Source organism: Somniosus microcephalus, chromosome 2 (assembly GCF_052327205.1).
Source record: "Somniosus microcephalus isolate GS21.2 chromosome 2, FLI_Smic_1.0, whole genome shotgun sequence".
Lineage (NCBI taxonomy): Eukaryota > Metazoa > Chordata > Chondrichthyes > Squaliformes > Somniosidae > Somniosus > Somniosus microcephalus.
In genome coordinates, this window is record NC_140988.1 from 346,526,344 (window position 1) to 346,552,793 (window position 26,450).

General features: G+C 45.1%; 1 protein-coding gene across 1 annotated transcript in view; it reads right to left on the bottom strand.

Annotated features, from left to right (window-relative positions):
- Positions 1 to 802: 802 nt before the first annotated feature.
- st3gal5 (ST3 beta-galactoside alpha-2,3-sialyltransferase 5) overlaps positions 803 to 26,450 on the bottom strand; it is a 169,334-nt gene continuing 143,686 nt past the window's right edge. The window contains exons 6-7 of the mRNA XM_085975488.1: positions 24,102 to 24,260; positions 803 to 5,427 (exon numbers count right to left, since the gene is read on the bottom strand). Coding sequence (XP_085831614.1) covers positions 5,161 to 5,427; positions 24,102 to 24,260 — 426 coding nt within the window. The 3' untranslated portion in view covers positions 803 to 5,160. The remainder of the gene's footprint in view (positions 5,428 to 24,101; positions 24,261 to 26,450) is intronic.

Here is a 26,450-nt window from a genome sequence, read left to right on the forward strand (position 1 = left end):
AAAACAAAACTTTTAGGCAGTCTATGATTACAACAGAAGGATGAAAGTTTGGACAACTTGAAACATAGCAGGAAATAGTTATTTTCATTCAACTGCTGCAAATTAAAAAAAAAAAATCAGTGCTTTTTGGAATTTTGCCAGTCAATAAGGAGCATACCAAACTTTACAAATATTATTGTTACAAAATTTGAAGAAAAAATGATGCAACTCAGGCCTCAAAATTAACAAATAGATTAGTAATTTTACACTACGTTCTGATCTAGGGTTGCCACTTTATACCAAGTTGAAAACCAGACAGGGTCCAGTTGGGATTACAGCCTGCCTGAGTCCAGATATTTACCTGTTACTACTGAGAATCTATTGAAACTTGAGTAACTAATGCTTCCACATTGTAAGACACAAAAAGAAATGGAAAATTAACTATTTTAAAAATCAGACTTTTGGCGTTAGTTACACTTCAGAGATTTCTGGATAATCCATTTGAAAACTGGATGGTCCAGTCCAGAATTGGAGTGGGAATTCTAGTACATAATTAGAAATTTTTTTAGTACATAACATAATCCTAAAACTAGACATGAAAGTACAGCAGAAAGGTACATTACAACCTCAGTACTGTAAGTACACATACTCAGTAAATATAATATACACCATCCAACGGATACTTATTTATGTTTAAACATAATGAATGCACAAATATTCATTAGTCTAAGTTCAGTTTACTATCTAGAACAAATTCACATTTCATTGTAACATTAAATCTGTTTTATGTGAAAATCAAAAACGAGTTGAGAGTCAAAACAAATTTAGTTTCTGTAACCCATTTATTGCTATATACAGTCAAAACCTGATAAGCTCACATCACAAATTTTAAGTAATATTTTACTGCCTCCCCCAAACCATACAGGAGTAGATTTTACAAATTAGCTTCGCATAACAGGGGCACTTACCAGAAATCCTTACGTGGATTTCCATTGTAATAGGAGCTCCCATTGCAAGAAGCTCTGTGCCAGGAGCATTCATTTGTAAAATCTACCCCACATAGAAATAAAAGATTAAAAAGTCACTAAGAAGTTGGTTTCTTAAGTCTCCCTGAACAGCAATCTTAACTTGATTTGATTCTTCAGGTAACTCAGATGGTTTGCTCGTTGATGCAACCCTTACAGAGAAGTACTGCTTGTGATAGGTTATAAATGCACAGGCATGATGGGCCAAATGGCGGCCTCCTGTGCTGTAAGATTCTATGAAAAAATGCCTCATTAATCCTCCACAGCAGGTGATGTCAGATGTGAAATATAAATTTAAAAGTTGGCCATATTCTGATTAAAACCGCCTTTCAGAGTAAAAAGAAATTGCACTAATTCTAGTAGGAAGTATTATGAAGATGGAGGGGCTTTTAAAATTCTCCGTTATCATATACAAGTTAGCAATCTAATTTGTTCAGAGGCAGCTGGCCATCATCTAAAAAAACCTGCAAAAGGACATAGACAGGTTAAGTGAGTGGGCAGAGATTTGGCAGATGCAATATAATGTTGGAAAGTGTGAGGTTATGCACTTTGGCAGAAAAAATCAAAGAGCAAGTTATTATCTAAATGGAGAGAAACTGCAAAGTGCTACAGTACAAAGGGATCTGGGGGTCCTGGTGCATGAAACACAAAAAGTTAGTATGCAGGTGCAGCAGGTGATCAGGAAGGCCAATGGAATCTTGGCTTTTATTGCAAGGGGGGTGGAGTATAAAAACAGGGAAGTCTTGCTGCAGTTATACAGGGTATTGGTGAGGCCACACCTGGAATACTGCGTGCAGTTTTGGTTTCCATATTTAAGAAAAGATATACTTGCTCTCGAGGCAGTTCAGAGAAGGTTCACTCGGTTGATTCCGGAGATGAGGGGGTTGACGTATGAGGAAAGGTTGAGTAGGTTGGGACTCTACTCATTGGAATTCAGAAGAATGAGAGGCGATCTTATCGAAACATATAAGATTGTGAGGGGGCTTGATCGGGTGGATGCGGGGAGGATGTTTCCACTGATGGGTGAGACTAGAACTAGGGGGCATAATCTAAGAATAAGGGGCTGCCCTTTCAAAACTGAGATGAGGAGAAACTTCTTCACTCAGAGGGTAGTAAATCTATGGAATTTGCTACCCCAGAGAGCTGCGGAAGCTGCAACATTAAATAAATTTAAAATGGAGATAGACAGTTTCCCAGCAGATAAGGGAATTAGGGGTTACAGGGAGAGGGCAGGGAAGTGGACGTGAGTCTGGATTCGGATCAGCCATGATCCTATTGAATGGCGGAGCAGGCCCGAGGGGCCGTATGGCCTACTCCTGCTCCTACTTCTTATGTTAATATCCAAATGAGATCAAAATTAAGAGCCTTAAATATTTTTTTTTTTTTTTTACAAAGCTTGTTCAAAATTGTAGTCTTGCAACTTGGTTGCAAGGGGAGATATTTGTAAAATTTACCTAATGCTGGATGGTTTTAACCCCTTGGTTCATATTCAACAAGTGAGAGAAGCCTTCCCAGACTAAGTTTGTGGGCAGCATATTTAGAATAGTGGCAGTCTGAAAGTTAAGGAGATATATGGTATTGTGGGGACAAGGTAAAGGAAAGAGTTTCATTTTCAGAAAGTGTTAGTTGGATACATCATGGAAATATAAAAACCTTTCCAAGAATTTGGGGTAATTACTTGTTTTGTGATACAAGTATAGTATATGACACGATCAACATGAATTTAAAAATATGAAGTTGACCAGACAACTCACAAGCAATAAGGCAATTTAGAATTTATTCATCAATAACCAGCTTTTGTGCTGTATTACAATCAATAAGAACTGGCGTGCAAGTTGATTTCTCCATCTCAGCCTTACTGTCAGAGAGATATGCTAAGCAGGACCAGGCATTTCCAGTTATAAAGTAGTATTGGCAGACAACTGGGAGCAGTTTTCACTAGACTGGATAATACATGGTCTATGGAGGTATAAAGATGGACAACTGTGAGGTGGTAATGCTCTATAAACTATTAAAAAAGTAAAATGAACAGTGCAATATACAAGATTTATTTTAAATAGGAAGCACAGTGCAACACTGGGACAAAACTAGCAAGATCACACAGCTTTTGATCATTAGTTGTAAAGATGTAATCAATTCAGATTTTGCCTACATTGATTTTTTTCTTTAAATACACTTCTTCCAGTGGATGGACCCTATTTGTTTCTGCCCAAATTATAATCACCAAAGACCAATTATTTGCTGCTTTACAAAATATTTTGGTACAAAATTCATGACCGTTAGCTTTCCCATGTGTATTGATTACAGTTCCAGTAATAGCATCTCCAATAAAGTAGAAATTTGTAGATGTCATTGACAGTGCGCTCTTATTATAAACACATTGCGGTACATTTCCTTCATTTACTTGCATAAGCAAAAAAAGTGAATACAATAATGTTGCCTTTTTCGCTAACTTCAGGGAAAAGAGGAACATGTGCTCCACTGAGTGAAGCAGTATTCTTTTAGGGTCATACAGTGCCCAAATATTAGGTAAAGTTTCTCAAACTGACCAGAATTTCATTGTCCTAATGCTGATAAGTCATTTACAAAAAGCAGAACTGAAAAAAAGAAAAAGGAGTTTTGACAGTCGCCCGAAAGATTACATATTTTTCTCTGTAAACTAGAATATTTAAAATTTAATCACTAGCACCTTCCACCCAAAGTGCTACCATCAATTATCATCTCCGGGATAAAAACGTAAAAGAAAATGTCAAAAACAGTAAAACTCCATGCATTTAACATTAGCCAAGAAGCACATTCAACTGGCTACATATAAAATATACAAACACAGACAAGAATTATTTGATTTTACAGTGATAAATATACACTAACATAAAGTTAGAAAACATTTCTGCAACTAACTCCACACAAGATTCAATTGTCCGAGACTTCTGCAGGAAGCAGAATTTACCAAAAATTTAAAGTCACCTTATCTTCTACAGATGGAGTACCCACTGGCTTCCACTAGATGTCTTTAGTAAACTTTTAAAATTTCTCAGCAATATAACATTTTTAGGGGCCCTGGGTGAAATTGACTTCAGCGGTAGTGCAAAATGGGTGATAGTGAATCTGCAACCCGTTTTACATCTGATTTTCTTTAAAAGAAAATCAAACAGGGTGTAAAACGAGCTGCTGGTTTGCTATCGGCTGTTTTGCATTACCACCGAAGTCCACTCTCATCCCCATAGTATTCACATAACGAAATCAGCATCATTCCGGGGGACAAACATTTTATATTTCTGTGCATCAGCTTGTATGGTACTACAGGTATTAGCAAATAGTAAATTTAATTTTGATACCTCTAGACCACTAGAGTTGCCATCTGAAAAGCAGCAGGGAGTGGCTGCCAGACAAGCACAGTTAAGTCTAAAAACTTCTCTTTGGGCATTTTCGATATGACAAGATTGTGTCAGCTTACTTCCAGGCCTGACCTTGGTGCACTTTTTTTCAATACTAATTACGAGCTGATGTAGCTGCCAGATTATACCATCAGAATCAGATGGACATGTGCTGTTCCATAACATCACTAATAAAGAACATGTCTGCGGTGTAACAGCACAGAATTTAAATTGTCCTCTCCAAAGCATCGAGATGCCTTTCTCTAGATCCATTTACCTCTAAAATACCACGTTTTGCAAAATGCCAAACTTCATTTAGTGCCATTTAAATAAGGCATATATGCAAATTAATATTAAATTGGGCTTAAAGTCCACTAGTGACATCCAGGGACACAGAAAATAGTTTTAAAAATTCAGATGAATGATATGCAGTGGACATTGCAATCTCAATCTAGCACATCAGAAATGCTCTTGTCGAGTTGACAATATTATTATCTATCTCCAGTTTTAAGACATTGCAGCGAAAGCTGCAATAACATTACTGACTCCAATTTAGCTCAATACCTAAATTAACTCAGCTAGTGGCATACTTTCTTTCAAAGTTACAATTCCTGCATTTGATGAATGATTGAGAAAAATGAAAGTCCTCAGTAGGAACATGCAAGACTGCAATATTTCCTTAATGGCAGCACTGAAAGGGCCTTAGCTAATAGGCCTCAAATGATGCCTTCTCCTGGAAGAGCATTTCTTATTCTTAATATATATAAACTTTCAGAAGGTCATGCTTTCCTCTCATTGCAAAATTTGCAGTGAATCCCTCCACTGAGGTCTGTCACAACACCTGCTTTAATTAAATCTTCCAGGAAATTCCTCTCAGTTTCCACATTGTGCATAGTTTGGGCCTTCATAGCATCCATCGGGACATTTTCATAATAGTGCAATGGTGTTTGTGGTTGGCTAAGGTTGTATCCAAATCCTGCCAAGCTGACTTCATCGCATAAATGCGTAGCCAGAACAACAGCGCTGACTCCCAATGTAGGAATATTCTAAAATATAAATAGACAATATTCATGTTACTAATGCAAGGTTTATTTATTTTTATAAACAAAGTACAAGTCTAGCGTCGCATTAGGACATTAATAAAAATCTGAAATCATTGTTAGTTGCTTCAACTAACACAAGAAAGTGTAACAAACAAAACTGACAGACAGGAAAAGATCAACCGGTCCATCAGGCCTGTCCCATAGTCATGTCGCAAATAAGCATCATGACCCCCCAATGCTCCCCACCCACCAACAGCCATGTAATCTCCTTGGAGAGGCAAAAAAACCAGAGCAAGAAAAGGCCAGTAACCAAATAAGGATATAGTACAACAGCTGCTGCTTACCATATTGGAAAAAACAAGAGAGACACAGCACAAACATAATGGCCCGGAATTTGCAGTCGGAGGTGTACCTCTGGAGTACGCCTCTGACCCGATTTAAAAAAAAATCCACACCTACCTTCAGTCTCCCAGGCTTTGGAGACTTCAGGTCCTGGGCCTGTAGGCTTACGCCTGCATAAAGGCCCACCGAACCCAGGGACGCAGGTGGTTCGGAAGTGTCCCTGGGATCACGTGTGCCCAGTCCTCCAATCAGAAAGGAGGATTCCTAATATGCTTATGGGGATTCCATTTACGAGCAGAATCCCCATAAGCATTATCAGGAATCCCCAAATAATTAAATAATTTATACAACTGGAATAAAAATAAATGTTCCCATTTTCAAATTTAATTAAAAGTCCCTTCAATAAAGCAAAGACAATAAAAAGTTAATTTTTTGAAAAATAATTTTAAACATTTTAATCCAGGCCAATCTTTAGAAAAACTAATTTTAAATGTTTGTACATGATTTTTAATTTTTAATTTAAGATTTGTATTAACCTTTACGCTGGTGAAAACAGGCTCTATGCCTGCTTTTACCAGACATAAGGGTTTTGTGGGCATTTGCTGGGCAGTTAGCCCAACTCTGCGCCAGCAAAAGTGATTTTTGGGTCGATGTGGATGAGCCGTCAAGGCAAACCTTGTCAGGTTGCAAGTTCCAGGTTTTCGTGCATGCGCAGCGCATGTGCACACCCGGAACTTGCGGGGCCTTTCTGATGGCTTACAACACACATCGGGTGTGCAAAATCCAGGCCAATGCTTTCACTTTCTGCTCGTTTAAGTTCACACTGCTACTTCACTATTTTCTACAATTAAAATTTCACATATAGTATTTATGATCATTTAAGAACACCAAATAGATCTAGTTTAATAAAACTTCCAAGATTTTATACTTTTGAAAAATATAAACTAACATAAAATATGCAAATAAGAAACTGGTGATAACTCAGTATTAAGAATGTTTTCAGTAAATGCATAATGCTACTGAGGAGCTAGGAAAAAGCATGGAATACAAGAAAAATTATCTCAATAGCAAAAACACAGAAATAACCTACATTTGAGACATTAATGTCTCAATTGTCTGCTATAATATAAAGTAGTGGCTAATCAAGACTTTCCCTCCCCCCATTTGCCTGCTTCAGTCCTTTCTAGCAATATTCACTTGCTTTAGTTTACCAATAAGATCAGCTGATGCTGCACACAGTTCACCTCACATCTGCACACAACCCAAGCTGTCAGAGACCAGAGACGGCCAGCACAGGAACACATTTAAACAGGCCGGGTTCATATTGATTTTAAAGCCAATTTACAGAGACACTGTGGAGACTGTCAACGGAATTACTTAGAGGTAGCATATATTGCTTTCAGTGGATCTCCTCTGTAAGCTGGAAGTCTGTAGTTGGTTCAAGTGCTCATTTTTTAGCCAGTTCCCTCAGGTCATCTTGCTGGAATTGAGAGCAGGTGCATAGACCAGTGAGCCAGCCAGCAGATCGGTGAACTGATCAACTGGACAGTGTCAGATGACCTTACAGCAGGAGGCCCTTGTTCAAAAACAAAAAAGCTGCTAACAGCCATGGCTCTTGCTGGTCTCCCAGATGTTCTAGGTATCCACGCGGCAAGCAATATATTGGTGCTCAATATATTTTAAACTAAGAACATTCTTCTTAGATTTATGATTTGCTCAGAAACTTCTTTTTGAAACACACTGATTTCTATCTCCGGCAGACTTTTTGTTCTAGCTATGTAGGTGTCAAGAAAATTGGGCATAAAACCGTAATAAACTTCAGATTTCTGAAGAAGTTCAAAGCTATCATCTTGCAGTTATTTTCCAGTACTAGCAATGAAACTAACTTATCATTCATTTAATTTTGCTGGTGGTGGATCTTGCTGTGTACAATTAGCTGTTGCGTTTTCCTGCACAAGTGATTCAAAAGCAATCCATTAGTTGTTAAGCACCTTGTGACATCCCAAGGAAGTAATAAGTGCTATACAATTGCAAAATCTTTCTTTCTTTACCGAGTTCCAATTTGCATTGTCATACAGCTTGGACACTGATTTTGAAACTCTAGTTTTTTGTGAGGTAGATTCTCGTGAATTAAAAACAAGTTTTCAACATGTTTTAGGACATAAGAAAATATGACTCAGAAAAGGACATTTAGCCCATCAAGCTCACTCCATCTAGTCTATGTATGAATATGCATGAACTTCCTCCTATACCACATGCAAGAAACATCAAGGGCTTGATTTTAATGGGGGAGGCGGGATGGAGTCGGGTTCCGGTCCCGCTGCCGGTTTAATCTGCTCCAGCTTTGCAATTTTAATTCAATTGGCCTATTAAACCCCGGCAGGCGCGCTGGCTGCTGCAATGAGGTCATTGCTGCAGTGGTTCTTCAGGGGCCCAGTTAGCCCCATCCTCTCATTTCTCCTTTAGGCTGCAGTTTGGATGGTCCCTGGCTGCAGTAAGTGCTGGCAAATCAAAGGCTGCTTCCAGATTCGATGAGGACTCCCTCCAAGCTCTTGTGGAGGGAGTAAGAGGGCGCAGGGACATCCTGTTCCCTTGGGATGGCCGGAGGAAGCCTCCTCAGCAAACGAAGACAGCCTGTCTGCACATTGCTGAGGAGGTCAGCGCATGGTCCATATGTTCACGCACCTGGCTCCAGTGCCGGAAACGGTTTAATGATCTTCTGCGATCATCAAAAGTGAGTATCACATCACACTTACCTTCACTCTGCTTCCCTCCTCTTCTCATCACCAGCTCTCTGCTTTGTAAGCCTGCTCCTCCACATCCCAACTTACCCTTACTTCCCTTGCACCCTTACCTATCCATCGCTCTCTCTGTACTGAATCACTTCACCATCCTACTATGCAGCCCTCACACTCGCTCTCACTGTTATGCAATCACAACAACTAACAACGCACAGGGAGGCTCCTTTCTCTTGCCACTTCACTCCATCTTGGTCTCCCTCTAAGCTTCTATCTTCTGGATTCTTCGCACTCACTCCGTCACTCTCGCTGAAACTCCACTTGTGTCCCTCCTTGCAGGAAATGATAGCCCACAATGGGAAGTGTCGCCAGCTACAGCAACTCGAGCTCCGGGTTTCGGAGCTTGAGCAACGGCTGGAGTCACTGCGGTGCATCCACGAGGCTGAGAGTTACATGGATAGCACGTTTCTAGAGGTGGTCACCCCGTAGCTTAAGAGTATGCAGGTAGAGAGGGAATGGGTGACCGCCAGACAGAAGAGGAGGACCAGGCAGGTAGTGCAGGAGTCCCCGGAGTGCATCTCACTCTCCAACCAGTATTCTGTTCTGAGTACTGGTGAGGGTGATGGTTCCTCTAGGGAGTGCAGCCAGAGTCAAGTCCACGGCGCCACAGGTGGCTCAGCTGCACAGGGGGGGAGGAAAAAGAGTGGAAGAGCAAAAGTGGTAGGGGATTCGATCGTTAGGGGAGGAGACAGGCGTTTCTGCGGCCGTAGACGTGACTCCAGGATGGTATGTTGCCTCCCTGGCGTCAGGGTCAAGGGTATCACTGAGCGGCTGCAGGACACTCTGAGAGGGGAGGGTGAACAGCCAGAGGTCGTTGTCCATATCGGTACCAATGACATGGGCAGAAAGAGGGATGAGGTCCTGCAGGCAGAGTTTACGGAGCTAGGAGAGAGATTAAAAAACAGGAGCTCAAAGGTAGTAGGGGGAGAAATTCGGTGTTGCCCCGTTTGGGGTGCAATTATCGGCCGGGCGCAAAGTTTAGCGCCTGGCGCTAATTATCGCCTCCGACTGCAAACTTGGCTTTTATCGCCACTAGAGGTGATTGGAGCGCTAAATCAGGCACTACACACCTGTCTTAAGGCGCAAAGGGAGCGAGCTCAGCGCTTCAGCGACCGGGCCTTGGAGGCTCTGGTTGGCGCATTGGAGCGCAGAAGAGCTATACTGTACCCGGAGAGTGGCAGGAGGCCATTACCGCGTGACTACAGAAGAGTGTGGAGGGAGGTGGCGCAGCACGTCTCCTCCAGGAGCATGGTACTCAGGACCTGTGGTAAACCACTTTTATTGTTCACTATGGACAGTGGGGGGGGGGTAAAAGGTGGTGTCTCCGGAATGCCCGACGGTGCGAGGTCTCGCAAGGAGACTGTGTCCTCCCGCCCGTCCGGGTAAGCCACATAGGCGTACTGGGGGATGGCGTGCAGGAGGTTCACCTTCTCGACCAGGGGGTCCGTTTTATGGGCCCTCACGTGCTTTCGCAGCAGGACGGGCCCCGGGGAGGTCAGCCAGGTTGGTAGTGTGGTTCCCGTAGCCGACTTCCTGGGGAAAACAAACATTCGTTCATGGGGGGGTGGCGTTAATGGCAGTGCAAAGTAGTGACCGGATGGAGTGCAGGGCTGCCGGGAGGACTTCCTGCCAGCGGGAGGTTGGGAGGCCCTTAGACTTTAAGGCTAAGAGGACGGCCTTCCATACCGTCGCGTTCTCTCTTTCTACCTGGCCGTTCCCTCGGGGGTTGTAGCTGGTGGTCCTGCTTGCAGCAATACCTCTCGCTAGTAGGAACTGACGGAGTTCCTCGCTCATGAAGGAGGAGCCCCGGTCACTATGTATATAGTTTGGGAACCCGAACAAGGCAAAGAGGTCGTTCAGGCATTTGATGACCGTGGTACTGGTCATGTCTGGGCAGGGGAAGGCAAAGGGGAAACGGGAGTACTCATCAACGATGTTGAGGAAGTACACATTACGGTCAGAGGACGGGAGGGGCCCCTTAAAGTCGATGCTCAGGCGCTCGAAGGGGCGGGTGGCCTTGATCAGGCTTGCTCTGTCCGGCCTAAAGAAGTGCGGTTTGCACTCGGCACAGGTCTGGCAGTTCCTGGTCATGGTCCTGACCTCCTCGATGGAGTATGGCAGGTTGCGGGCCTTAATGAAGTGGTAAAGTCTGGTGACCCCGGGGTGGCAGAGGTCGTTGTGGAGGGTCTGAAGTCTATCACTTTGCGCGCTGGCGCATGTAATTCGTGACAGAGCATCAGGGGGATCGTTCAGCTTACCTGGCCGGTACAAGATATCATAATCATAGGTGGATAGTTCGATTCTCCACCTCAAGATCTTGTCATTCTTGATTTTGCCCCTCAGCTTGTTATTAAACATAAAAGCGACCGAACGCTGGTCGGTGAGGAGGGTAAATCGTTTGCCTGCCAGGTAATGCCTCCAGCGTCGTACCGCCTCCACAATCGCTTGGGCCTCCTTCTCGACCGACGAGTGTCGGATCTCAGGGCCCTGTAGGGTCCTTGAGAAGAAGGCCACTGGTCTCCCCTCCTGGTTAAGGGTAGCGGCTAGGGCGAAGTCGGATGCATCGCTCTCCACTTGGAAGGGGATGGACTCGTCCACTGCGTGCATTGTGGCCTTGGCGATGTCTCCCTTAATGAGGGAGAAGGCTGCGCACGCTTCCTCCGTAAGGGGGAAGGATGTGGACTTCATGAGGGGTCTGGCTTTGTCTGCATAATTGGGCACCCATTGGGCATAGTAGGCGAAGAGCCCCAGGGTTCTCTTCAGAGCCTTTGGACAGTGGGGGAGGGGTAGCTCCATGAGGGGACGCATTCTTTCGGGGTCGGGGCCGATGACTCCGTTCTCTACTACACAGCCGAGGATGGCAAGGCGCGAGGTGTTAAACACACATTTCTCCTTATTGTAGGTGAGGTTCAGCCGTTGGGCCGTACGGAGGAATCTCTCCAGATTAACGTCATGGTCCTGCCGGTCGCGGCCGCAGATGGTGACGTTATATAGGTAGGGGAACGTGGTGTGCAGCCCGTTCTGGTCAACCATCCGGTCCATCTCCCTTTGGAAGACCGAAACCCCGTTGGTGACGCCGAAGGGAACCCTAAGGAAGTGGTAGAGGCGGCCGTTCGCCTCGAAGGCTGTATACTGGCGGTCCTCAGGGCGGATAGGGAGTTGGTGATAGGCCGACTTAAGGTCGATGGTGGAGAATACCCGGTACTGCGCAATCTGATTGACCATATCAGATATGCGGGGAAGGGGGTATGCGTCCAGCTGGGTGTACCTGTTTATGGTCTGGCTGTAGTCGATGACCAGGCGGTTTTTATTGCCGGTCTTAACGACCATGACCTGGGCACGCCAGGGGCTGGTGCTCCCCTCGATGATGCCCTCCTTCAGGAGACGCTGCACCTCAGAGCTAATGAAAGCTCTGTCCCCGGCGCTGTACCGCCTGCTCTTGGTCGCGACGGGTTTGCAGTCGGGGGTGAGGTTAGCGAACAGGAAAGTGGCGGGACCTTGAGGGTGGATAGGCCGCAGGTGTTACGCGGTGGGCGGTTTAAAATCTGTTGGTTGTCGACTGTGAGTGGGGGGAGGGGTCCGCCGTATGCTAGCGTGACGCTTTGGAGGTGGGATTGGAAGTCTAGCCCTAGTAGGACGGCGGCGCATAGCTGGGGAAGGACGAGGAGTTTAACATTTTTATACTCCGTACCCTTAACCGATAGGGTCACAACACAGTAGCCGCTGATGTCTGTGGCGTGGGATCTCGATGCCATCGAGATCCGGTTGCGCGTTGGCAGGACGTAGTGGCTCACCGTGTCTGGGTGGATGAAACTCTCCGTGCTTCCGCTGTCGAACAGGCAGGTCGTGGCGTGGCCGTTTACTCTGATGTCCATCATTGACTTGGACAGGTGATGCGGGCGGGCTTGGTCCAGTGTGACGGAGGCTAGTGTATGGCTGAGCGAGTCGTTGTAGTCTGCGGGTGAGGCGGTAGTCGGGTCTAGAGGCACGGTGGCGGTCGAGCGTGGTGGGTAAAATGGCGTCTCCCATGAGGTTGGACAAAATGGCGGAGAAGATGGCTGCCCCCGTAACTCACATGAGGCACTGCTGGTGTCGGTTGCCTGTATCAAAGATGGCCGCCCCATGACTCACATGTGGGGATGCTGGCCTCTGTTGCCTTGAAGGAAGATGGCCGCCCCCACAGCTCGCATGAGGCACTGCTGGCCTCTGATGATCCACCTCTGCAGGCCTTAGCGAAGTGGCCTTTCTTCATACAGTTTGAGCAGGTAGAGTTCCTGGCTGGGCAGCGCGACCTCGGGTGTTTCGCCTGGTCGCAGAAGAAGCAGCCGGCGGCCCGATCGCGGGGGTCCGATGTCGGAGCCGGTACCGGGGGTGGCGGTCTCGATCGGGTCCGGGACGCCGACGCTGAGGTAGGTCCCGGGGGGGGTGCTGCGGGGGGTATCGCGGTCGGGGTCGGTCCCAAGTCCCAGGGTCGCGAGTTACAGTACCTTGAGTATGCCTTGAGGTCCCGATGGGCCACTTCTAGAGAGAGAGCGAGGGCTGCAGCTTTGTCCAGGTCGAGGTCCCTTGCTTCCAGTAGTCTTTGCCGTGAGTAGTCGGACCGCAGGCCTTTCACGAAGGCATCGCGGACATTGTCTTCAGTATTTTCTGCCGCCGTTACCGCTTTAAAGTTACAGTCTCTGCCGAGTGCTTGTAGCACCCGTAAAAATTCCTCCACGGGCTCTCCTGGCTGTTGCGGGCGGGATCTTAGGAGGTGTCTGGCATACATGGAATTTACCGGGGTTTGGTACTGTCTTTTCAGCCGGTTGATGGCGTCCTCGTATGTTTTGAGGTCCCGGATGAGTGCGAATACTTTAGGGCTCACTTGGGCGTTCAGAACTCTTAGCATGGATTTCTGAGGCACGCCGGATTCTCCCAGGTACGCTTCGAAGCAGCTCAGCCAGTGTTCAAAGTCGAGGGCTGAGTTTGCTGCCTGTGGATTTAGATCCAGGTACGGTGGTCTGAGGGCTCGCAGCCAGGCAGGCTGCTGTGGCTGTAGTAGCTGGGCGTCTGGCTGGTCGCTTGGCTGGTCGTTTGACTGTCCAGGTGTCGACATTTTATAATTTAGCCAATAAAATTGATATACCTATCAATTCATCCAATGAAAAGCGACGAGTTAAGAAAGTAACTATAGGTTTTTATTGGCTAAATAACAGAGCCCACCCTCGTGGGTGATCGGATCCAACAAGGAGGAATACCAGCCAGTCGACCACCTTTATACCTGGGCAGGTAGGTGGAGCCATGGGCGGAGTCAGCAGTGGTCAGCCCAGGTATAACAGCGTGACAAGAGGCGACCTCGTACAGTGATACAACAGTGTGAACAGTGATAACGATATAACAGTGATAACTATAGTGTAACGATAGTGAACGATAAAAGTGGTTTACCACAGGACCCATATACAGTACAATGTTGCAAAAAGTTGAACGACCTCACTCGGGTCGTCAGGGTGAGTGGCTGTTTTTCAATACCTCTCCATCCCTCCAACTCAACCTCACTCTATGGCCAGAGGGTCTTAAAACCCCAATGCCCAACACTCATCCAAGACCTATGGCCATTTCATAAAACACACACGCACATTCCACACCTTGCATACATTAAGGGCTATTCAACTATGGGAGGCACATCAGGCAAGACCATGGCTGCATACATTAAGGGCTATTCAAATATGGGAGGCACATCAGGCAAGACCATAGCTGCATACTGCGCTGGACGCAGAGGAGGAGTGGCTCATCGCTGAAATGAACACCCAGGCGGTGGACATGCACACTCAGGTGGAAAGCATTGATGCACTGGAAAGGAGTGTGGAGCACTCCGCTGCAGCACAGGCAGACGCCACGCAAATGCTTAGTGCTGCAATTCAGTCACTGGCTGCCGTGATCCAATCTCAGACTGCTCTCATGCAGTCTCAGATTGAGGCCACGCAAGCACTGGCTGCTGCCATCGTTGCTGGTTCGAACACATTTCCCTGGGGCTCTCACTGCGCCGCAGCAGGCCAGCAATCTGTGCTCCAGCAGATTGCTCTAGATGCTGAGGTGCTGCCCCGTGGGAGTGCCAGTGCGTCGGTCGAGCAGAGAGGTGCTGTCCTCTCTCAAGAGGACAGCATTCCTGCTGCCACCACTGTCACTTCCCCATTGCACTTGCCACCGCCTGCAGCTCAGACTGCTGCCGCCCATGCAGAGTTGGTGCAGTCTGCAGCCAGGCCCTCCAGGCCCAGAGCTGGTCGAGGGCATCCTTCATGGGTATCTGTAGTCTCAGGATCTGACATTCAACAGCCTTGCTGCAGCCACTGGGGCCCCATTATGGAGGAGCAGTAGGGTGGGAAGGGGGCAAGTAGGCAAGGGAAGGAGATCACCCTCGAAGGGCAAAAAGTAGGAGGTCTGACGAAATGTTGGGAATGTTTTTATTAAAGGCCGAGGTTCGTGTAATTACTTTTGTTTAGTGTTTTGGCCATTATCTCCAGGTTGTGAGAACCAGTTATGTTAATTAATGATTTTTTGTGTTTGTTTCTATTAGTTTGTCATGAATAAGTGACACACACACAGTTTGCAAAATAAAGAAGTTGTTGTACTCAAAATGTTTGGCCTTTGGAATCATTGCTGCCTTGGCTGGCTATAGGGGTTGCAGGTTGCTTTCCATCATGTTGTTCTCCATGCCAGAAGCCATTTCCTGAGTTAACAAGCTGCTAACTGCCTTAACTGCCTGTCCCGCCGTTTGCTGTCGGGTTAGCTTGGGAGCGGGTGACCCGACACTTGCGAAAATCGCGTGGAGGCGGGTTCGCATCCCACCGGTAGTTTTTCAGATTTTCGCGCCCAACCCGCCTCCAAACCCGCCCGTTCAGCTGAATTAAAATCAAGCCCCAAGTTTCCTTCCTCTACCTCCTGTGAGGAAAAAAAGTCAAGTAATCCTCAATACCGCTTCTCAACAGATATTGATCCAGCTTCTGTTTAAAAGGTGAAGACTGACCTCTCCTTGACTGACAAAACCATCAAGATATTCCACATATCTTCAAGCGGATCTTTTCAGAATAGCCACACTCGTAAGTCTCATGAACAATTGTGGTACAGTATATTTTGGACAGCAACTTATCAAATCTCAGAACACTCCACATACAGCTAATTACTTTAAAGGGCAGTTGTGTAGGCAAATTAAATGGCCATTTTGCAAACAGCAAGATCCCACAAAGAGATAAATGATGAATCTATTTCAGTGGTATTGGTTGAGGGAAGAATGTTGGTGAGGACACCAGGAGAACACACTGCTCTTCAAGTAGTATCACCTGAACAGACAGATGGGGCTTCACCTTGCCAATACAGCATAATGCTGCTGTTAAGCATCAACCTAGTTTGTGTTCAAGTCCTAAAAGACGCTCCTATTGCCCAGTTACAAAACACAGCACTGGCAACAGGCCACTTGCTAGTCCTCTCGGTCAGGGATCATTGTGCTCTCTAAGGAACTACTGAGCACAGGCTGGGGAGTAGGCCATTTGCCTGTCCTTTCAGTCAGGAAATGTTGTGCAATACCTGGAAACCTAGAGAACAAAAAAAAAATGGCAGGGGCAGAATGCTTATTATTAGAATTGTGACTATAATCAGCGTTTTAAAAAAACGGAGTGACTGCTGCCAACGAACCAGAAGCTGCGCAGGCGTGTACTGCGATAGCAAAATACTGCGGATACTGGAAATCCGAAACAACAACAGAAAACACTGGAAAAACTCAGCAGGCCAGGCAACATCCGTACAGAGAAAGAGAGTCAACGTTCATCTCAATGTCTCTTCTTTCATCCCCTCCTCCATTTCCCAGCCCCCAATCTGCCTTTTAATCTGTTTCATTTCCTGCCTTTTTTTCTCAGTTCTGAAGAAGGGTTTCGACCTGAAACGTTAACTCTATTTTCTCTCTACAGATGTTGCCTGGCCTGCTGAGTTTTTCCAGTGTTTTCTGTTGTTGTTTCAGACGTGTACTGCGCACTCCAACAACCGGAAGCATGATGTTTTGGCTTTTTTTTAAAAACGATCACGCTAAGGAGCCCGCTCCCTTTGTAGTCCTGTATTGCAGCTTCCCCAAGTTGGCACTGCATCTTTAGGTACGCCTGGTGTTGCTCCTGGCATGCTCTTCTACACTCCTTACTGAACCAGGGTTGGTCCCCTGGCTTGATGATAATGGTAGAGTGAGGGATATGCTAGGCCATGAGGTTACAGATTGTGGTGGAATACAATTCTGCTGCTGATGGCCCACAGCATCTCATGGATGCCCAGTTTTGAGCTCCCAGATCTGTTCTGAATCTATCCCATTTAGCACGGTGGTAGTGCCACACAACACGATGGCGGGTGTCCTCAGTGTGAAGACGGGACTTTGTCTCCACAACGACTGGTCACTGTTACCAATGCTGTCATGGACAGATGCATCTGCGACAGGTAGATTGGTAAGGATGAGGTCAAGTAGGTTTTTCCCTCGTGTTGGTTCTCTCACCACCTGTCACAGGTCCAGACTGGCAGCTATGTCCTTCAGGACTCGGCCAGCTCGATCAGTAGTGGTGCTACCGAGCCACTTTTAGTGATGGACATTTCTGTGCCCTTGCTACTCTCAGTGCTTCTTCCAAGTGGTGTTCAACATGGAGGAGTACTGATTCATCAGCTGAGGGAGGGCGGTAGGTGGTAATCAGCAGGAGGTTTCCTTGCCCATATGCTTGACCTGAAGCCATGAGACTTGAAAAAGCATGAAAAAATATTGGCAAGTAAAATCAAGGAAAACCCAAAGATGTTTTATAAATACATTAAGAGCAAGAGGATAACTAAAGTAAGAGTTGGGCCTATTAGGGACCATAAAGGTAACCTTTGTGTAGAAGCAGAAGACACGGGTATGGTTCTTAATGAATACTTTGCGTCTGTTTTCACAAAAGAGAGGGATGATGCAGACATTGCAATCAGGCAGGAGGAGTGTGAAATATTAGATGAAGTAAACAGTGAAAGAGGAAGTATTAAGGGGATTAGAATCTTTGAAAGTGGATAAATCTCCAGGCCCGGATGAAATGTATCCCAGACTGTTAAAAGAAGTAAGAGAGGAAATAGCAGAGGCTCTGACCATCATTTTCCAATCCTCTTTAGCTACAGGTTTGGTGCCAGAGGACTGGAGGACTGCTAACATGGTACCATTATTTAAAAAGGGAGAAAGGGATAGACCAAGTAATTACAGGCCAGTCAGCCTAACCTCGGTGGTGGGAAAATTATTGGAAAAAATTCTGAGGGACGGGATAAATCTTCATTTAGAAAGACACGGATTAATCAGGGACAGTCAACATGGATTTGTTAACGGAAGGTCATGTCTGACTAACTTGATTGAATTTTTTGAGGAGGTAACAAGGAGGGTCGATGAGGGTAGTGCGTTTGATGTAGGCTATATGGATTTTAGCAAGGCTTTTGATAAGGTCCCGCATTGCAGACTGGTCACGAAAGTAAAAGCCCATGGGATCCAAGGCAAAGTGGCAAGTTGGATCCAAAATTAGCTCAGAGGCAGGAAACAAAGGGTAATGGTCAAAGGGTGTTTTGTGACTGGATGGCTGTTTCCAGTGGGGTTCCACAGGACTCAGTACTGGGTCCTATGCTTTTTGTGGTATATATCAATGAGTCATAGAGTCAAAGTCATAGAAAGAATCACTGAAAGTTACAGCATGGAAGGAGGCCAATTGTGTCCGCGCCGGCCAACAAAGAGCTATCCAGCCTAATCCCACTTCCCAGCTCTTGGTCCGTAGCCCCACAGGTTAGAGCATCCCAAATGCACATCCAAGTACTTTTTAAATGTGGTTAGGGTTCCTGCCTCTACCACCCTTTCAGGCAGTGAGTTCCAGACCCCCACAACCCTCTGGGTGAAGAAATTTCCCCTCAAATCCCCTCTAAACCTTCCACCAATTATTTTAAATCTGTGCCCCTTGGTTTTTGACCCCTCTGCTAAGGGACAGCACAGAAGGAGGACATTCGGCCCATCGAGTCCATGCCGGCTCTCTGGGAAGCAATCCAGTCAGTCCCATTCCCCCGCTCTATCCCCGTAACCCTGCAAGTTTATTTCCCTCAAGTGCCTATCCAGTCTCCCCTTGAAAACATTGAGTGTCTGCGTTTCCACCACTTCTGTCAGCAGCGAGTTCCAGGTCCTCACCACTCACTGCATAATAAAGTTTTTCCTCACATCCCCCCTGTATCTCTTGCCCAAAACCTTAAATCTGTGTCCCCTAGTCCTTGTACCATCAACTAGTGGGAACAGCCTTTCCCCGTCTAGCCTACCCAAACCCGTCATAATCTTGTACACCTCTATCAAATCACCCCACAACCTCCTTTGCTCTAATGAAAACAAATCCAGCTTCTCCAACCTGTCCTTGTAGCTAAAATTCCCCCATCCCTGGAACCATTCTGGTAAATCTCCTCTGCACCCTCTCAAGGACCTTCACATCCTTCCTAAAGTGTGGTGACCAGAACTGGACGCAATACTCCAGTTGTGGCCTAAACCAGCGCTTTATAAAGGTTCAGCATAACTTCTCTACTTTTGTACTCAATGATTTGGACTTGAATGTAGGAAATATGATTATGAAGTTTGCAGATGATACAAAAATTGGCCAAGCGGTTGATAATGAAGAAGAAAGCTGCAGACTGCAGGAAGCTATCAATGGACTGGTCAGGTGGGCAGAACAGTGGCAAATGGAATTCAATCTGGTGAAGTATGAGGTAATGCATTTGGGGAGGGCTAACAAGACAAGGAAATACACTATAAATGGTAGGACACTGAGAAGTGCAGAAGATCAGAGGGATCAGAGTGTATGGCCACAGATCCCTGAAGGTAGCAGGACTGGTAGATAAGGTGGTTAAGAAGGCATACGGGTTACTTGCCTTTATTAGCAGAGGCATAGAATATAAGAGCAGAGAGGGTATGCTCGAACTGTATAAAACACTAGTTAGGCCGCAGCTAGAGTACTGCATGCAGTTCTGGTTACATTACAGGAAGGATGTGATTGCACTAGAGGGGGTGCAGAGGAGATTTACAAGGATGTTGCCTGGGCTGGGGAATTTTAGCTATGAGGATCGATTGGGTAGGCTGGGGTTATTTTCTTTGGAACAGAGGAGGCTGAGGGGAGACCTAATTGAGGTGTATAAAATTATGAAGGGCCTAGATAGAGTAGATAGGAAGGACCTATTTCCCTAAGCAGAGGGGTCAATAACCAGGGGGCATACATTTAAAGTAATTGGTCAGAGGTTTAGAGAGGATTTGAGGAGAAATGTTTTCACCCAGAGGATGGTGGGGGTCTAGAACTCACTGCTTGAAAGGGTGGTAGAGGCAGAGACCCTCATCACATTTAAAAAGTACTTGGATATGCACTTGAAGTGCCGTAACCTATGGCTACGGACCAAGTGCTAACAAGTGGGATTAGGGTGGATAGCTCTTTGTCGGCCGGCACGGACAAGATGGGCCAAATGGCCTCCTTCTGTGCTGCAAATTTCTATGATTCTATGACTTCATGGGGTCCAGAGTCAATGTTGAGGACTCCCAGGACCACTCCTTCCCGACTGTATACCACCCCTGGTGGGTCTGTCCTGCTGGTGGGACAGAACATACCCAGGGATGGTGATGGAGGAGTTTGGGACATTGGCTGAAAGGTATGATTCTGTGAGTATGACTATGTCAGGCTGTTGCTTGACTAGTCTGTGGGACAGCTCTCCCAATTTTGGCACAAGTCCCCAGATGTTGGTGAGGAGGACTTTGCAGGGTCGACTGGGTTGGGTGCCGAGGTTGCTGCCAGGTGGTCCACCCCAGTTTTATTCTTATTGTTTTTCATAGCGGTTTTTTTACAACTGAGTGGCTTGCTAGGCCATTTCAGAGGGCAGTTAAGAGTCACATACAAGTCAGACGAGGTAACAGCGGCAGATTTCCTTCCTTAGAGGGCATTAGTGAACCAGATGGGTTTTTACGACAATCCAGTAGTTTCATGGTCACCATTACTGATATTTTTTATTCCAGATTCATTTAATTAACTGAATTTAAATTCCCCAGCTGCTGTGGTGGGATTTGAATTCACGTCTCATTAGTCCAGGTCTCTGGATTACTAGCCCAGTAACAGAACCACTATGCTACCATTACACTAGCATCAGACACTGATTAGTGTATACAAAGACTCTCTGTGGCCACAGCATTGCAGAGCCAAGCTGCCGTTCTACTTGATGTAGAAGAATATTCCACAGAAAATCCTGCAGGAGCTCTCAGACTGAAAGGGAATTGAATTATTTGCGCAAGCCTCTATAAAAACATCACAATTGCAGAATACTCCTTCCATTTCCCAATCAGATTGGCCAGTTTCAGTCTCAATGACTGAGGTGTGTGCGCCTTTCTTTATCAGCGTGCCTTGCAGCAACCAGAAATCTACCATATATCAAGGAAATTCGGCAACGCTGCAGTTTTGAATGGGGCGGAGCTATTTTATTAACTTTCACCTGTTTCGGCAAGGCTGTCTGTGAAGCACCGCAAATGACCCAGGAAATTCTGATGTGGCATAAAAACTAATATAACTCACTTGCGTCACAATTTCCTGGAACTTCTGCACTAGAATAATGGTGTACGTGCAAATTTTCAAGAAATTCCAGACCATTATGATGTCTCTATAATAAAACTGCAATTCAATAAATGACCACTGAGTGGTGCCAAACATCCATTTAAAGTTTTCATACATACACAGTGCAAGTTATATTTTCCAAAGTAGTGGTTGCTAAATTTATTTTTGCAAACAAAAAAGGGATAAAAGGCTTATGAATGTGGTTTGGAAAGTGCACAAAGTGGTAATGAGTTATAACTGCTTTAATGAAATAGTCTAATAAGCTTTACTATTGCAAGGAATATTACTTGCGTGTAAGTGTTTATGATCTCGGAGACTGTAAAGTTGACTGATGTGGGAAATGTTCTATGCCTGACTTGAGAGTGCACAATGCTGAATACAGGTGCCAATGAAATTGGAGGAGGACTGTGTCCGAGGACTAGAGAAAAGAGAACATAATGCATTCTATTAAAAAGGCAAAGAGATAACCCAGGGAACTACAGAGTGGTTAGCCTGACATTGTAGGAAAGGTACTGGAGGGCATCCTGAAGAAACAAATAATGAAGCACCTGGAGAAATGCAGAACTATAGGAGAGGCTGCATAGCTCTACGGGAGGGCGATCATGCCCAACAAATCTCTACGGAGTTCTTTGAAGAGATAATAAACCTTGTGGCCAGGGGAAATCAAAAAATAACTTGGATTTATATAATTCCTTTCATGTCCCAAATCATTTCACAGCCAATGCAGCATTTTTGAAGTGTGATCACTGTTGTTACTTGGACAAATGTGGCAGCCAATTTGCACACAGCAAGGACCCAACGGAAAATAATTGTATCTGTTTACAGCGGCGTTGGTAGAGTAATAAATGTTGGTCAGCACACTGAAAAAACTAGCTGGTTCTTCTTTGAATAGTGCAATGGAATCTTTTGCATCTTCCTGAACATGCCGACTTGGCCTCACTTTAAAGGGCATGAATTTGCCGTCAAAATAACAGTGAGGCTAATGGTGTTCGCCGTTATGTATGTGTAAATAAATGGTACAGCAACTTCAGGCGAGGGGCAGATGTGCAGTTAAATGCGGTTCGCGCCACTCCCCCGTTAGCTTTGTGAAAACGGCATTTCGCTGTCTGCCTCACCTGCACTGAATGGCATGAAGTTGCTGTATTTGTGCAGTAGATATGAACTAAATCCACCTCAGATATTTAGGGCTAGTAATTAGTAGCGCAAGTACCCTTTTAACAACGTGATAATTGTTAATTACTGCCAATGAACTTCTCTGCCGCTGAAAATGTCAAATAGTAAATTTTATGTTTCTTTTTTCTTACATTTCATCTGTCTATTTTTTCTCTCTTTTAATGCAATTTTTTTCCCTTCTCTTTATTTCTCTTTCTGTACCTGATTTAACATTGAATTCACCCCCTTTAATTCTCAGTCCTCCAGCTGTTTATTTTCCAATCCTTAAATTTCATTGGTTAAGGAGATAGCCTGTTGGTTGCCCTGTTGGCTCAGGTCCCAGATGCCGTTTCCCTTACCAGCACCATTACCAGCTTGCACTTGCAGCAACTTTGTGGGCAAAATCTTTTGAGCTGAAAGGTGGAGAGTCAAGTCTAACTAATGGCAGATGCCATTAGATCTCCTACTCCCTCAGTACTGCACTGGATTATGTGGTCAAGCCCCTAGAGTGGGGCTTGAACCCAAGACCCTCTGACTCAGATGCAGGAGTGCTACCACTGAGCTGACACTCAGTAGATGCTGGTTATTTGGATTTCAGCAAAGCTTTTGAGAACGTGCCTAACGGATCAAAAACTGACTGAAGTAAAGAAAGCAAAGGGTGGTGAAGCTGGATCAACACGGAAAGTGGTATGCCACAAGGATCAGTGTTGGGGCCAACGCTGTTTACAATATAGGTAAAAGACTTGGAAATGAAGAGAGAAACAAAACTCTGACTTTAATGTGATCCCAAACTGGGAGGGACAGCAGATAAGTTACAAGAATGGCCTGTATAGTTTGGGGAGCCAGATGTCATTTAATGTGGAAATAAAGTAATGTCAAGAGATTCTGAAAGGGTAAAAAGCAATGGCACTACAAGCTGAATGGTACTGCTTTGCAGGACAACACAGCAGATCGATTTGGGGGTACTGTTGGATATATCGCACAGTGTGTGGCAGCAGTAAAAAGATCAAATAGGATCTTCAGCCAGAGGAATAGAGCACAAATTGCTGAGAGTGATTCTGAGTTTGTACAGAGTACAGGTCTGAACCTACCTGGAGTACTGCGCACAATTCTGGTCACACTACGAGAAAGACAACCAGACATTGGAAAGGATGCAATGAAGGGCAGCTAGATTGATGGATGGAATTAGACGCCTAATTTATGAGGAGAGGCTGTAGAAGCAGAGAATTGTTACACTGAAGAGAAGATTGGGGGATGAAAACTATGTTCTAGTCATTCAAGATCTTAAAGGGTATAGACAAGATACACAGAAATGGCGAATAGAGTAACACTGAAAAGGGACAGAAAAGTGGCCAGCTTGGAAATAATGCAGCGAGAACCAGGCACAAAAAGGGCATAAAACATACCTCTTTTCTTAGTCAATATTTAATTCTATCCATTTTTAAATTTTCATGAAGGTACCATCTAAAACAAGATTCCCCTATGTATCAAGCGCTCTGTTTATACAACATTCACCACAATGGATACAAAAGCGGACCACTAGTCCATATTGGATGCACAAAATAGGTTTCCAAAAATATTATAATATTCTGCAGTCAGAACTGCATTTTTGTTTCCAAACATTAAAAGGATATAGCTTACATACTCACAGCAGGGCAACCCTTTACCAAATATACATAATCATGTCACAAGGCCTTAAAACCATGTTTCTCCAAACTGTAATTTGCCCATAACCAAATAGCCCAAATTCAGCCCATACCTGGTCCCATCCCCACCATTTTGATCGAGGTTCAGGTAACTGCAGCAGATCAATAGCCGTCTCTCTTATAATCTCTGGGTTCAGAATTCGAAACTGTGCTGGTTCAATTGGTACTTCCTTTGCAACTTCCTGCCAGAACCAGAATTTTTCCCAAAATGACTAGAGTAGGTAATGGTAAAAAAAAGTTAATACTGGAAATTAACAAATGCCTTACGTACAGCTATGTCATTGTTACAGAATGTTTATGCTTATTAAGTTAATTCACCAACTTCTACACATCACTTCGGCCTAACTTCATTAAAACCAATACTGGGCTACAATTTTCCATTACAATGCAAGGCGTCAGTATTTGTGTGTCTTTTAAAAAAAATCAATTTACTACTAAATATATTTTCTATTTGAAAGTTTAGCACAAATACTTCAATAAAGAAATTTTACCCTTTTATTTGGCAGTGTGCTGTTCATATTGTGGTCATTTTTAGGCAAAGGCCTATCAAACCTACACGTACCATGCTGTGGCAACTGAAATAGCTGTTTTTACAATGAAAACCCCTCATTAGGATATTCATCGTGATGCTTTCATACACAACTATGTTTGTCATATTGAGTTTGCAGGACTAATACCGACTTCTAGCTGGTGCAAGTATGGAGTTATTTCATCCTCTCCCATCACTATGTGCAGGATAAAGGAGAGCACCTTAAAACTCAGCATGAATGCTGCAACCCATCCTCTGACAGTGATGTAGGTCACCTCTTATCGTGCCACTCTATGAGTGAAAGAGCAAACTGGATACGGAGTTCTTTACAATTAGAAGAAAACAAATTGCAGCACGGGAGTTTGTGCTTGTTTATATAACAGAGAAGTAAAGATTGGGTAAAGTTCTGGCTACAGTTACATTGTGCCTAGTACAGTACAAAGAAAAATCAGTTCCAGACCATGTCTTAGAGCTAACCTTCTTTACACTGGCAGTTAGGGTTTGGAGGAAGCTGCAGGTACTACTGCAGTAGGGAAGTGCTAAGAGAAGGTCAGGTACTTCCTACAAGGGAGGGAAGATCAGAGAGCGATCACCAGGTTGTTTTTGTACACCTCCTAGTGATCAGTTTAGAGTGGTAATGTTGTATACCTGCCCATAGGCAGGTTGCCATTTGTATCCTCAGCTAACTTTCACATGTTTCTCCGGAAGAAAATAACTTGAGAAATGAGTTCATCCTCTGACAAAGAAAAAACAAATGAAGGTACCTCTTAGGGCCATTTCCATCTTCAGGTCTATATAAAGACTGAAGAACCCAGTAAGTGATTTCCTCCTGATGATTCAATATGGTCTGAAATGAATGAATACCCCACCAGTAAGGCACCATTTGCCAAAGTGACAGAAGAACAGAATGAAACACAGGTTAGGTCATAATTATGATAGCAAAATACTGCGGATGCTGGAAATCTGAAATAACAACAGAAAATGCTGGAAATACTCAGCAGGCCAGGCAGCATCCATGGAGAGAGAAACAGAGTTAACGTTTCAGGTCTGGGACCCTTCATCAGAACTGGAAAAAGCTGGAGATGTAGCAGATATTAAGCAGGTGCAGAGACGGGGGGGGGGGGGGGGGGGAGGAATTGAAAGAACATACTGTGCTTATGTAAGAGGCAGGAAAGGTAAAATGTTGCAAATGGGAATGGCAAAATAATACAGCATGAAAAATGGGGGCAGGGGTTATTGTCTGAAATTGTTAAACTCAATGTTGAGCCCGGAAGACTGTAAAGTGCCTAATCGAAAGATGAGGTGCTGTTCCTCGAGCTTATGTTGAGCTTCATTGGAACAATGTAATAGCCCGAGGACAGAGAGATCAGAGTGGGAGTGAAGCGGTGAATTAAAGTGACAGGCGACCGGAAGCTCAGGGTCACCCTTACGGACGGAACGGAGGTGTTCTGCAAAGCGGTCGCCCAATCTGCGTTTGGTCTCCCCAATGTAGAGGAGAGCGCATCGTGAGCAGCGAATACAGTATATTAAATTGCAAGAAGTACAAGTAAATCGCTGTTTCACCTGGAAGGGGTGTTTGGGACCCTGGACGGTGGGAAGGGAGGAGGTAAAAGGGCATGTGTTGCATCTCCTGCGTTTGCACGGGAAGGTGCCAGGCGAAGGAGAAGGGCTGTTAGGGGCGATTGAGGAGTGGACCAGGGTGTCGCGGAGAGAGCGGTCTCTTCGGAATGCTGAAAGGGGAGGTGAGGGGAAGATGTGTTTGGTGGTGGGATCACGTTGGAGGTGGCGGAGGATGATCCGTTGAATGCGGAGGCTGGTGGGGTGAAAGGTGAGGACAAGGGGAACCCTATCGTGGTTCTGGGAGGGAGGGGAA